The 14,984-nt window shown below is 37.6% G+C and overlaps 1 protein-coding gene across 1 annotated transcript in view; it reads left to right on the top strand.

Moving 5' to 3' along the window:
- Nucleotides 1–14,984, top strand: part of LOC124606919 (Bardet-Biedl syndrome 1 protein homolog) — a 146,276-nt gene that overhangs the window by 91,160 nt on the left and 40,132 nt on the right. Inside the window, exon 7 of the mRNA XM_047139028.1 lies at nucleotides 12,160–12,414. Within this exon, the coding sequence (XP_046994984.1) occupies nucleotides 12,160–12,414 (255 nt within the window). The remainder of the gene's footprint in view (nucleotides 1–12,159; nucleotides 12,415–14,984) is intronic.

Genomic DNA, 14,984 nt, shown 5'->3' with positions numbered 1-14,984 from the left:
GAGTTAATCAAGCAATGGAAAATCCAGCATGGAATGTGTCAATTTAATGAGAAGGAAAGTTGCTACTCATCATAGAGTTGAGATGCTGAGTCGCAGATAGGCACAACAAAAGGACTCTCACAATTAAAGCTTTCGGCCATTAAGGCATTCGTCAACAATAGACACACACACACACACACACACACACACACACACACTCGTGCAAACGCAACTCACACACACACAACTGCGGTCTTGGGCAACTGAAACGACACTGCAAGCAGTAGCACCAGTACATGATGGAAGCAGCAACTGTGTGGGGGTAAGGAGGAGGCTGAGGTGGGGAAGGGAAGGGATATTATGTTGGGGGTGGCAGACAGTGAAGTGCAGCAGGTTAGACAGAGGGCAGGGGAGAATTGGGGAGGGTGGAGGTGAAGTACCGGAAAAGAAGAGAAATAAAAAGACTGGGTGTGGTGGTGGAGTGATGGCTGTGTAGTGCTGGAATGGGAACAGGAAAGAGGCTGGATGGGAGAGGACAGTGACTAATGAAGGTTGAGGCGAGGAGGGTTACGGGAACATAGGATGTATTGCAGGGAAAGTTCCCACCTGTGCAATTCAGAAAAGCTGGTGTTGGTGGGAAGGATCCATATGGCACAGGATATGAAGCAGTCATTGAAATGAAGGATATCATGTTTGGCAGCATTTTCAGCAACAGGGTGGTACACTTGTCTCTTGGCCACAGTTTGTTGGTGGCCATTCATGTGGACAGACAGCTTGTTGGTTTTCATGCCTACAAAAAAATACAGCACAGTGGTTGCAGCTTAACTTGTAGACCACATGACTGGTTTCACTGATAGGCCTGCCTTTCATGGGATAGGTGGTGTTGATGACCAGACTGGAGCAGAGTAGGTGGTGGTGCAAGGATGTATGGAACAGGTCTTGCATCTAGGTCTATTACAGTGGTATTAGCCATGAGGTAAGTAAGGGTTTGGGAGCATGGTTTGCATAAGGATATACGAGTATATTGTGTAGGTTCGGTGGATGGTGGAATACCACTGTGAGAGAGGTGCAAAGGATAGTGGGCAGGACATTTCTCATTTCAGGACAGGACAAGAGGTATATGAAACCCTGGCCAAGTACATAATTCAGTTGCTCCAATCCTGGGTGGTACTGAGTTATGAGGGGAAAGCTCCTCTGGTATGAATTTATCACAGAATAGATTAAATTTTATGTCAGTGCTTGGTTCAATATAAATTTCATCCTATGTTATTTCCTGTAAGCTACTCTTAAAACCATTTGTTTTGGAGTCATTAATTATTCTAACTGATTTCCATTAAGGTGTATCAATACTCCTACTATTTAAGATACACAACACGTGATGCAATGTAGTACTCAGCAGCCTTCGGACTAGCATTTTATTACAAATAAATGCTTACATTTGTTTGTTAGCTAAAATTCAAACATTGGTATAATGCAGATACTTTTAACATGGCAAATTTGGTATACAATATTTTGAGCTATATTTGTGTCAAATACTGCTAGATGCCCTGACCTACCTCATTAAAAAATACTCTGAAAACCACAAGAAGTAATTGTGCACTAGCCATTTCTGAATGTTTTGTATTGTGCATTGCTCATTGTTTTCTTTTCTTATTCAGAAATGAGTGAAGCGATTAATCTTAGTCCATCATGGATTTCAATTACAACCCTCACAACACTAGATGGGATCACCAATTCCTGTGACAATGTATAAGTTTTACTTTTGCAGAACACAGTTGTAGGCTGCTACCCTGCAAGACGATGACATTGCTGAACTCCCTGCACCGCTCCTCTTCCCTCTGGTGGTCAAAATTGTAGTTTGCTTTTGCTCACTGCCAGCTGCCACTATATAATGTTGACACTCTGCTCTATAGTGGTTGGAAAACAAAATCTGTCATATTTTTTGACAGCACTGAAATTCTTCACCTAACTTTCGAATAGAGCTACTTTCTGTTCTACTTCTACATTAAGTGTCTAGTCAGCTCTCTCTGTAGCATTCTCAAGCATGGGTTGCATGGCTATAAATGTCTGTGAGAGATAGAAATTAATATTGTGCCTATTTTGTAATCATCAAATTGGGGTAGGGTTGGAAAGACTAGTAATGTCAAGAAACACCTTAAATCAGAGACACGTTCAATTCACCGGTGAGAAATAGCTGCTGTTTTTCAGCACAACAATCGTTTGTTGAAAGCTTAAATACAGCCAGACAAAGAAAACAAAGACAATTTTAGAATAAAAAGATTTTGCAAAAGTAAACATTCAACTGAGAAAGTTCCCAATCAGCACTTTTTTATCAGTCAGTTTCAAACAAGTAAGGCTTTGTTTGGTTTCAGTCATGTAGTGTAATCATTTATTAAATTTGTGCATTTAATCATTTACAAACAAAGAAGAGATTTGATTTTTGACAAAAATAGATGCCTAGTCCATAAAAAATTTATGTGAATTTTGCCAAAAATAGACGCATATACTCCAGTCCCAAGCCATTTTAAAAACCCCTATAAGAAAGGTGATAGGACAGATGTCAATAACTATCCACCTGTTTCACTGCTAACATCATTTTCCATAATTTTTGAGAAGGTATTCTAAAGTAGTATCCGTTCTAAGCAACAATAATATCCTCAGCAAAGCACAATTCGGATTTCAGAAGAGTTGCTCTACTGAAAACGCCATTTATGCAATCATTCACCAAATTTTACAAGCATAAAATAAAAAAATAACACTAGTTGGTATTTTTTGTGACCTTCCTAAGGTCTTTGACAGTGTGAATCACAATATTCCTCTAGTTGAACTGAGGTTTCATGGAATATGCTACAGACAACCAGTGAATAATGTCACATCTAATCAAAAGGGTGCAGAAAGTAGTACTTAGGAATTCAGTCGATGTAATCAGGGAAATGTCTACATCTGCATGTACACCCCAAAAGCCAGTGTGTGATGTATGGCAGAGGGTACCATGTATCAGATTCTTCTAATCATGTATAAGATTCCACAAGCCACAATCTTAGGTCTGTTGTTGTTCCTCATATATGTAAATGATCTTCAACCTAACATAGAACATGCAGAATTAGTTCTTTTTGCAGATTATACTAGCATTTTAATCAAATCAAGCATGCATACAGCAACATAAGAAATGGTAAACAATATCCTTAAAAGTATCATTGACTGGTTTTCTGCGAATGGTCTCTCTCTCAGTTTAAAAAGGTGCATCTAGAGGTACAATGCCAAAGATAAATGTAGCACATGGTGAGGAAATAATAAGTAGGGTGGAAACTTCAAAATTTTTGGGTTGTCCACATTGATGGGAAGTTAAACAGGAAAAAAGATGTTTTGGATCTAAAACAACTAACTTCAGCCACATTTGCGCTTAAGAGTCATAGCGAATCTGGGGGACAGACAAACCACTTAAGGTGACATGTTTTGCATATTTTCATTCAATGATGTAATATGAAATAATGTTCTGGGGTAAGTCATCTTTAATTTAAAAAATCTTTATTGTTCAAAAACATACAGTTAGAACAATATGTGATTCTCACCAAAGATCACCTAGAGACATCTGTTTAAGAAACTGGGGATTCTGACTACTGCTTCACAGATACTTATTCCCTCATGAAGTTTTTTGGAAACAACTCACTACAGTTCAAAAGGATAATGATGTACACAATTACAATACCAGAAGGAAAAACAACATTCATTACTCCCAAGTAAACATGGGTGCACAACACTACAACTAAATTTTTTGGTTACTTATCCAGTGATATAAAATGTCTGATGACAGGGAGCAAAATAAATTTTGAAAACAAACTGAAAAAATGTCTCCTTGACAACTTCTTCTATTCTGTAGAACAATTTTTATTTGATGGTGGATAGGTATATCATTTGTAAATGGTCAGCATGTAGCCATACTTACAAATGAATTTGTGATGTGAATGTAACATGACTCACTCCACATCATAACAATTGATTGTACAAATGATCCATGGAGCATGAAACTAACTAACTAAATTGCATTAACAGATAAATTGTTCTAGGCAGTTATAACTGTAATATTTTACATTCTAACCCCAAGATAGTTTATCATCTAAATATATGAACAAGATCTTAAGAAACTAAAACTATGTGAAGGAGGCTTGTCTCTTAAAGTAAAAACCATCTGCAGAGTTTTGTTTTCATTCAGAAGAGACCCCTTTTACTCTAAACCAAATAGAGGATGAGTGATTGTATTTTCAATAGAAGTTTTATGGCTATTGATGTCGTTACTATTGTGAAGAAAAGTTGTGTCATCAGCATATAGTAGAGGGCAAGTTAGCAAAGATTATCAGAAACAGGAAAGGTCCAGCTTAGATCCCTGTAGAACACCTACCATAACTTGAACTATACTGAACATTTCTTTGCCAATATAGACAACCTGCTACTGGCCTTATAAATGATATTATAATAGTTTAAGGCTGTTGTCTCTGAAACCATGAGAGATTTCTTTCTTAAACTGGTGTATGCTGTACACAGTCAAAGCCCTTGCTTAGATAATAAAAAGTAACTTGAATAAAGCCTCTGTCCTTGAGTACCTGAAGGAGGTATTTTATTACAAAGTCTATGACATCAACAGTTAGCCGGTTCCTCCTAAAACTGTACTGAGGTTCATTTATATGTTCTTAGATTTTCAGATAAATGTATTAACACCTTCTAATACTTTAGAGAATGCTGTAACTGTAGAAATTGACCTGAAACTTGAAGGAGAGTCTTTATCTCCATTTTTGTTTACTGGAAGTGTGGTAGACATTTAAGCAATATTCCTCCGACATAATCTTGTTTACACAATAATTTGAAGAATGCACACCCCAGTCTATTACCTTCTTCAGTAAGTTGCAAGATATGTATATATTTCTATACTCTCTGACAATTTCAACTATTCTTATGGCGGAAACAGGTGAAACCTGAGAGGAAGTAAACACACTTGAATTTGTTGATTATCTACAGAAATTTTGTTCAAAATGTGTGTGAAATCTTATGGGACTTACCTGATAAGGTCATCAGTCCCTAAGCTTACACACTACTTAACCTGAATTATCCTAAGGACAAACACACACACCCATGCCCGAGGGAGGACTCGAACCTCTGCCGGGACCAGCCGCACAGTCTGTGACTGCAGTGCCTTAGACCGCTTGGCTAATCCCGTGCGGCAGAGAGTTTGTGAAAGTGACTCTAATTAACTGGTATCACATTTGATAATAGTAGTTCCTACTTCTGATGTAATAAAAAAAACATTAAATTTTTGGGGAGAGAGATTAATTTTCTTATTTCTTGCATCATAGCCAGACCATTTATTAATCTCAATGCAGCTTTATACTTGTTGGATTTCTCAATATCATTGAGATTATGTTCTTTTTTGGTCCCAGAATTAATTTTTGATACTCAATCCTGCTTTTAACATAGGCTAAACTGGCATGGTCAGTCTTCAAGGTACCACACATAGTGTGCAAATTGGTCAGATGTTTAGTATACCACTGATTTGGCAGTGTGGAATTAAATTGCATATCCTTGTGGGAGAGTTCACAAAATGTCTAAGACATAGTTTGAGGACAAGAAAACTATCAGTATGGGTAAGTGGTAAGATCTCCCAACTAGTTCGTGGAATTCTTATATAAAAGGACTCAAGTTCCAGGGGCTATAAGGCCAATGAGAAAACATTCCACACCAGTTATGTGGAGCTCTCTTGAGGAAAGAGGAAATAATATTTCTGTCAACCATTAATGTTCTGGCTGTTAAATGAACGGATAAGAAAAAAATTACACTGCTCCTCAAAACTTCGTGTTAGATCAGAGTAATGGTGGTGTGGTGCCTAAAAGTGGAAAAACAAAGCTTAGATGTTATCATTTTATTGATTACAACAAGAAATCTGCTTCTTAGAAGGTAATTGCTGTGTCTTTGATGTATCAATGTTGAATGAAGGCCTCATCTGTTAATTAACTGAGTCATTCAATCCCACATTGTGAGCCACAAATTCCATCATGAAGGGAGATGGGACAAGTCAAGTTCTGGATCCACATACAGAAACAGCAGGTTGTTTCTGCCAAGCATACTAAAATCAGTTATGAGTAGTGATAACCTCCTCACAGTGAGAATGATGGTAATTGTTTCTATATTACTTTAAGCACTGACTGATCCATCGTCATTCTTCTGGCTAACAAGGGTTCCACGACCGTGGTGCTTGATCGTCGGGAGTATGTGGCTGAGCGACTGCGTCAGCTTTCAGACAACACTACATACAAAGTTTGCCATGAACCTCCTGACCCCACCAACACCCCGCACCCCTACCTTCTACGTACTTCCTAAAATTCACAAACCCAAACATCCCGGCCGCCCCATTGTAGCTGGTTACCAAGCACCAAGAGAACGTATCTCTGCCTATGTAGATCAACACCTTCAACCCATTATATGCAGTCTCCCATCCTTCATCAAAGACACCAACCAGTTTTTCAAATGCCTGGAATCCTTACCCAATCTGTTACCCCTGGAAACCATCCTTGTAAACATTGGTGCCACTTCCTTGTACACAAATATCCCGCACGTCCAGGGCCTCGCTGCGATGGAGCACTTCCTTTCACGCCAATCACCTGCTACCCTACCTAAAACCTCTTTCCTCATTACCTTAGCCAGCTTCATCCTAACCCACAACTTCTTCAGTATTGAAGGCCAGACATACCAACAATTAAAGGAAACAGCCATGGGTACCAGGATGGTCCCCTCGTACGCCAATCTAGTTATGGGTCTCTTAGAGGAAGCCTTCTTGGTTACCCAAGCCTACCAACCCAAAGTTGGGTACAGATTTATTGATGGCATCTTCATGATCTGGACTCACAGTGAAGAAGAACTCCAGAATTTCCTCTCCAACCTCAACTCCTTTGGTTCCATCAGATTCACCTGGTCCTACTCCAAATCCCATGACACTTTCCTCGACGTTAACCTCCATCTGTCCAATGGCCAGCTTCACACATCCATCCACACCAAACCCACTAACAAGCAACAGTACCTCCATTATGACAGCTGCCACCCATTCCATATCAAAAGATCCCTTCCCTACAGCTTAGGTCTTTGTGGAAAATGAATCTGCTCCAGTCCTGAATCCCTGAACCATTACACCAATAACCTGAAAACAGCTTTCGTATCCTGCAACTACCCTCCTGACCCGGTACAGAAGCAAGTAGCTAGAGCCACTTCCTCATCCCCTCAAACCCAGAACCTCTCACAGAAGAACCCCAAAAGTGCCCCACATGTGACAGGATACTTTCTGGGACTGGATCAGACTCTGAATGTGGCTCTCCAGCAGGGATACGACTTCCTCAAATCCTGTTGCGAAATGAGATCCATTCTTCATGAAATCCTCCCCACTCCACCAAGAGTGTCTAACCTTCGTAACCTCTTGGTTCATCCCTGTGAAATCCCCAAACCCCCTCTGACTCCTACTCTTGTAACCACCCCCAGTGTAAAACCTGTCCCATGCACCCTCCCACCACCACCTACTCCAGTCGCGTAACCCGCAAGGTGTACACGATCAAAGGCAGAGCCACGTGTGAAAGCACTCACGTGATTTACCAAGTGACATGCTTACACTGTGAAGCCTTCTATGTGGGAATGACCAGCAACAAACTGTCCATTCGCATGAACGGACACAGGCAGACAGTGTTTGTTGGTAATGAGGATCACCCTGTGGCTAAAAATGCCTTGGTGCACAGCCAGCACATCTTGGCACAGTGTTTCACCGTCTGGGTTATCTGGATACTTCCCACTGACACCAACCTATCAGAACTCCGGAGATGGGAACTTGCCCTTCAATATATTCTCTCTTCCCATTACCCACGAGGCCTCAACCTCCGCTAATTTCAAGTTGCTGCCCCTCGTACCTCACCTGTCATTCAACAACATCTTTGCCTCTGTACTTCCGCCTCGACTGATATCTCTGCCCAACCTCTTTTCATTTACATATGTCTGCCTGTGTCTGTATATGTGCGGATGGATGTGGGTGTGTGTGCGAATGTATACCTGTCCTTTTTTCCCCCTAAGGTAAGTCTTTCCACTCCCGGGATTGGAATGACTCCTTACCCTCTCCCTTAAAACCCACATCCTTTCGTCTTTCCCTCTCCTTCCCTCTTTCCTGATGAAGCAACCATCGGTTGTGAAAACTTGAATATTTGTGTGTGTGTTTTTTATTTTATTGTGTCTATCAACATACCAGCACTTTCTCGTTTGGTAAGTTAAAGCATCTTTGTTTTTTATATATATTTACTTTATAAATGTATTTACAAGAAAAACAGTTACCATAAAGAAACCAATGTTGCTCTTTTTAAGCTACTCAGCTGCTGCTTCAGTTCAGTACCTCAAACAAAGCATTGTGTAACTTAACCTAACCTAACCATAACACTATTATATACTAGCAAAGTCATGACCTATTTAATACAAACATTTCAGTTAAGCAAAATTTACACCTCTGAGTTCAAATATGATGATAAATTCCATCTACATCTTTACTCTGCAAACCAGTATGAAATGTATTGTAGAACATATTAGGATCTCTTCCCTCACCATCACACATGTGGAACATAGAAAAAATGGTTCTTAAATGCCTTTGTAGGCTTTGTAATTAGTCCAATCTTGTTTTCAGCATTCCTAAGGGAGCAGTACATTGTGGGTTGTAGTATTCCTATTTTTATCACTTAGTATTAGCTCTTCAGATTTTGTAAGTAGGCACTAGTGAGGTACTTGGTGTCCATATTCAAGTGCCTGTCAGTTCAGGTATTTCGGCATTTACATGACATTTTCACATGAGTAAGAAAAAGCTGGTGATAATTTGTGTTACTCTCTTCTTGTCCATTCAAGCTGCCCTGTTACACCTGTTTGGTCAGGTCTCACACACTTGAGCCATATCATAGGATGGGTCACATGAGTGTTTTTTAAGCAGTCTCCTTTTTAGACTGAGTGCTTTTCCCCTGTATCCTGCCAATGAACCAGTCTGCCACCTGCTTTACCTGTAACTGAGCATATGTGATCACTCCATTACATATCACTACAAATTGTTACACCCTGGTATCTGTATGAACTGGCTGACTCCAGTTGTGATTCATTGCTATTCTGTTCAGACAATACTACATTCTTTGCATTTTGTGAAGTGTATAATTTTACATTTCTCAGTATTTTTGCAGCTTTTTTTCCAGATAATTCTTCATTATAGATAACCTCATCATCCACAAATTGCCTGAGGTTACTATTAAAATTTTCTGTCAGTGCCATTCATATGGAGTCCCAAACTATTCCACTGGAGCAAACCTGAAGTTACTTTTACAGTTATAGATGATTTTTCAAACAACAGAACAAACTGCATTATACCTACAAAGGAATCCTCAATCCAGTTTGATACCCCACATGATTAATAAGTGTTGGTGTGATACTGAGAGAAATGCTTCTAAAAGTCAAGAAACTCTGCATCTATCTGATTACCTTGATCCATGGTTTCCAGAACATTACGTGAGACAAGCACAAATCAGGTTTCGGATGACCAACGTTTCTGGAATCCATGCTGGGTAGGATGGAGAATGTCATCCTAATTCAGATACCTCTTTACATTTAAACTCTGGACGTGTTCTAAGATTCTATAGGACAGTTGGATGAGAACAATTTTGGATGGCAATTTTTTGAACCACTGTGTCGTACTGTCTTTCAAATACAGGCTACAGTTTTTTGTATGAGGGATCAGCGATATATTATGTTTAAAATGGAGGCTAACTCAGATGCAAATATAATACATGGAAATAAATATTTGTTTGTTCATCTTCTATGTGTTTATACCATTCATCTGATTGTGATGAAACTTTGGTGATTTGCTGTGTGTGCACCTGTGAAGGCTTCTAAGGGGATAAGAACCATTCACCTCCCATAGCATGTGATAGTAGTGAAAAGGAGTTGACATAGGAGAATAATTCAGGAATGTCTGGAGCAGTTTTAACCAAATCTCATATATATGTCTCTTGTTATTTGTATAGAGCTACAGTGATGTGTAGTATAACTACACTGCCCATATGGGAGGATATGGAATTGTGAAGCAATTACATAAAAATATTCAGTAAAAACCAATATTAAAACTAAATCCACAGATTTAGGGGTCACTAGGCTTATTGGTGACAGCTCCAATAAATTTTAACACCTAGAAGTGGGGATGTGTGGTGCAGGGGGGGAGCAATGGCAGTGACATATCAGTATATCTGTGTATTGATTGAAACAATTTCTACCTAACTTGGTATGTCTATCAGTGGAGAAATTACTGTGACAGTAAGACACCACTAGTATCCCTGCAGCTGAGGGTCAGGATGAAAAGGGATAACATAAAAGTGTAACTCAGGAATGCTTGGAGGAATTTCAACCAAATTTTATACATACACTAGCTGGGGTACTCAGCTTCGCTTCGGGAGTTATGAGCCAAATTTTTCCATTCATGTATCAGAATCCTGGTGTTTGTCTACTGTATTTTTACACATTGCAAAGTTGGCTGATGTCCTTTTTTCCGATTACGATGTGTTTGTGTTTATTAAATTCTTTCATTGGGTCATAGTGGAATGCTTCATTTGTTAGGTTGTATTATGTGCTGGTCCTCATCCACACTTCTCATAGGGTGATATTTTCATGGCTGGCTTGAGTTTTCAGTGTTTTATTATAAGATTGTGTCACAATTCTTGATTCTTCAATCTGTTAATTTTGCTGTTTGGTTTCTCTGCTTCTCATGGGGCTCATTCTTGTTTGTTGGAAACTTAAATGCATTTCATACTCGTCGTGTGTAATTTTTTTTCCCATCATTTTGCTTCAGAACTGGCAAGATCTTCTCCTCTTTGACATTTGGGCATTATCTAAAATATAAATCAAATCAACTTTTTATTGACAAATACACTAAGTACACTTTACACACTGTTCATGCTTTATCGTCAGTTTATATTCAGTTACTGTATCACTTTGACTACTCACTTCACTGTTTAATTTTATTCGCTTACTACACTAGTTTTTCAGTTTCTCCCTTCATCACTGATAAGATACTGATGTTTGAACCCATGACAGGTCGTGCTTTATACACCCCTACCAATGGGTACCCCCACTAATGACAAATTCCAGAGCGTACCAAAATGACTTTGAGTGGTCCACAATGTTCAATAACACTCCACAACATTCTAGAGTGTTCTGGAATGTTCCACAATGATCTGGGATGTTTCCGAACATTCTGGAATGTTCCAGAATGTTCCAGACTATTCATGAACATTCCAGAACATCCTACATCATTGTGGAACATTCCAGAACATTCTGAAATGTTGAAGAATGCTTTCTTATGTTCTGAAATATTCTCAAATACTCTAGAATGTTCTGGAATGTTCTAGAAATTTCTGGAGGGCGAAACTTCCCAGCCTTTATATCTTCAAAAGCACAACCTTCAGGTAAAAATGGGAACCTTTCTCATGGATTGCAGTAGAGGGCTACCATACTGTATAACTCCCTTCATCATACCAGGACTCGTTTCTGAGTTTTAGCGGCCTGCACATTGTACACTTACTATTATAGTATGCGCTATATTGATGACTCATTATTTGTATAAAAATATAAAAATACTGTAGGAATAGTAGCACTGTTTAGTTTTCTTATTTAATGTGATTCATGGAAAAGATAGAGATTGTCCAAAGAAAAAAAACTGACAAGCTTTAGGTACAGGTTCTTTACACCAAAACAGGAAAAAAAGTTCTAGTAGAAATGGGCATTAAAATGCATGCCTTAGAGCTGTGAGCACTTGTTCTACTTCAATACCAAGAAATACATCTCTCTTTACTTTCTGTAATTTTGGGAGGAGGCAGTACAGACCAAAACAAGAAAAAAAAGTCTAGTAAAGATGGGCTCTAAAATGCATGCCTTAAGAGCTATAACCACTTCTTCAGTAGAAGAGATATGTTTCACTATTTTTCTTGTTTTGGTGTAAGGAACCTGTCTCTAAAGCTTGTCTGTGTTGTTTTGGGACAAGCTGTATATGCCTGACAAAACAGTTCATTACAATATTTTTCATTGAGTGCTTTAAATCAGTTGGTGCTCTTCTGAAACCAGTAACCATTTATGATATGAAAGGTACAACTAGAGGGTGGTGAAGTACACAGTCCTGCTCCTGCCCACATTGCCTGTTCTGGTCTGTATGATGTGGAGTTCCGAATTGTATGCCTGTGCCGTGATGGGACCTTACGTTTGCTTCGTCGGGGCTGGCAGCAGACTCGCACCTTAACAGAGCTTACAGCTCCTGCTGTTGGGTTGTTGTTAATGCCAGATGGTACATCAAGTATAATAGTAGCACTAATGGATAGTGCTTTGCATTGCTTTTCTAAGAAGGTAAGTAATTTCACATTAAATTTTCAATTGTATCTTTATGTTGCAGTGCCACCAAAAAGTTTGTTCCATTATCAAGGTGCTGCTAATTTGAGTCCTGTTAAATTATTCATTTAGATGCTGCAAATTAGAAGTTCACAATTTTTTAATGTAATGCATCTGTAGCTGTAGGAACATTAGTACATACATATCTAAGAGTAGTATCTATTGTAAGAGAATGCTTTACAGCAACTGAGTTCAGCAAATATTAATATTTAGTTGAAGAATATGCCATCATCTTTCTTCATTTACCAGTGCTAGCTTTGTGTTACATTGGTGTTCACAAAATTATTAATTGCATATTATTTATCTGAAAAATTAATAAAATTTGTTTTGTGGTAGGATAGTAGTTTATAACAAGCTAAGCTAAACATTTTGTAGTTTAGTTGACTAATCTTGTGGAATCCAACTATTTAAAAACACTCTATCTTTACAAATTGTGGAAAATTTATCTTCTGTAAATAATTTTATTCATTTCTCATAATTATATTTTATTAGTTGATAATCTAGGTATAAATCAGCCAATTAATATATTACATGACAGTATTATCACTGAAAAATCTACATCTACACTAATAATAAAACTGTAAAACAATCATGTCTGTGTATTGAAAATATTTGCCAAAAACTGATGTGAGTGTGATGCAGGGAGTGTAAGCATACAGCAACTTTCTGTCATTGTTTGAACACACTAGTCTCCAAAACTACTAGATGAATTTTCATGGGGTTTTCACAGGTAACTTGAGCATAGCTTGAGACAACATATAGGCTTTATTTAATCAAAATTGGATTATGCAAAAAAATCTTAATTTAAAGTTTTAGGAATCTGCTCAGCTTAGTTTATTTATTTATTTTTTATTTATTTATTTATTTCGTATTCCATTAATCCGTATTGTGATAAATCACAAGGATGTGGAATGAGTCATGATTACATACAACAGATATAATACACATATATAAAATGACAAAAATGTACCATAAGATTATGAATAAGTTTGTAGGTTAAAATCAAATCAAAGGTATAGCTCAAGTAATATAAAACAATACCTAAAAAGGAAATGTAGTACATTTTCCAAATTAAACAAATAATACACATATATAAAATGACAAAAATGTACCATAAGATTATGAATAAGTTTGTAGGTTAAAATCAAATCAAAGGTATAGCTCAAGTAATATAAAACAATACCTAAAAAGGAAATATAGTACATTTTCCAAATTAAACAGTTAATGTGATCTATAGCAAACAAATTTTTATCAGTATAAAAAATCATTGCTTTATCTGTAGATACTCAAGAGAATAGAAGGAATTTACCATTAGGTATTCTCTCAATTTACATTTAAAAGTAGGTAAGACATTAATGTGATCTTTAATACCTGATGGAAGGGAGTTGAAAATTTTTGTGGCTGAATAATGAACACCTTTCTGAACAAGACTTAAATGTTTCAGATCCCTGTGTAGATCATTTTTAGACCTAGTATTATGATCATGACATTCACTATTAGTTTTAAAAAGAGATAGGTTGTTAGAAACAAAAATCATCAAAGAAAATATGAATTGAGAGGTAAGTGTTAATATTTGTAACTTATGAAACAGATGTTTGCAAGTAAAGCGATCATCACAGTGTATTGCACCAAAGAAATGAGAGGTAGAACTGTTAGTTTTGTAGTACACCAAAGAACCAATAGATGGTGCTCTTAGTTTTTTTTACGTCAGAGACAGAAGTATTTTCGAAAGTTTCTGTCGGTGACATAATTAATTGCTGCAATCTTATCTCTCTGAATGCAGACTAACATTGAATTTACTTAGCTGGATATGCAGATTTACTAATTTCACTTTGTTTATTAAAAACTTAACAAAACTGTTTTGCTTCTTTCAACAGATTTCATTTTTATTTGACCTCTTGGTTATTAAACAGGAATTTATTGAGTTTGCTCTATGATTTTGTTTATGAACAGAAATGCCTAGAATAAGGTCAAGTATTTCTCAATGCGCTAGAATGTCTGAAAGACTGAGGACTGTGCGGTCTCAAGAATCCAGTGAATTTCATGATGCAAAACTTTCTGAGGCTAAAGGATATCAAACTTTAACTCGATCTTTGGGAGCTTCTTTTAAAAGGGAGGCACAATGTAACTCCAATCAAGAACATCATGGATTACCTCTCTTCTCGCTACATATTATAAACAAGACGTCCAGCCATAGATACTTGGTGGTACCCATGCGAAACCAGCGCAGGTCACTTGTTGCAACATTTGTATTTTTTTTTTTTTTTTTTAAATAGTTCATAATAAATTTGTTAATTGTTGGATAATGAAGAATGGCATTGATTTTGGACAGTGCAGTGACTGCCACTACTGTTAGATGATAAGCGTCTATTGAAAAAAAGAACAGTTTACCACAGTAGTGTTACAGCCAGATCAGAAAGTTGATTATGGTCTAATCTGCTAAATAATGGTAAAGATGAAGAAGAAATTAGTCTTATGGTTTCCATTTAGGCATCTTCAGTAGCTTCAGTGCTCTGAAGACAAAACCA

Source organism: Schistocerca americana, chromosome 3, assembly GCF_021461395.2.
Source record: "Schistocerca americana isolate TAMUIC-IGC-003095 chromosome 3, iqSchAmer2.1, whole genome shotgun sequence".
Taxonomy (NCBI): Eukaryota; Metazoa; Arthropoda; class Insecta; order Orthoptera; family Acrididae; genus Schistocerca; species Schistocerca americana.
Note: the sequence above shows the minus strand (reverse complement) of the source record. Positions and strands in the feature narration are given on the sequence as shown.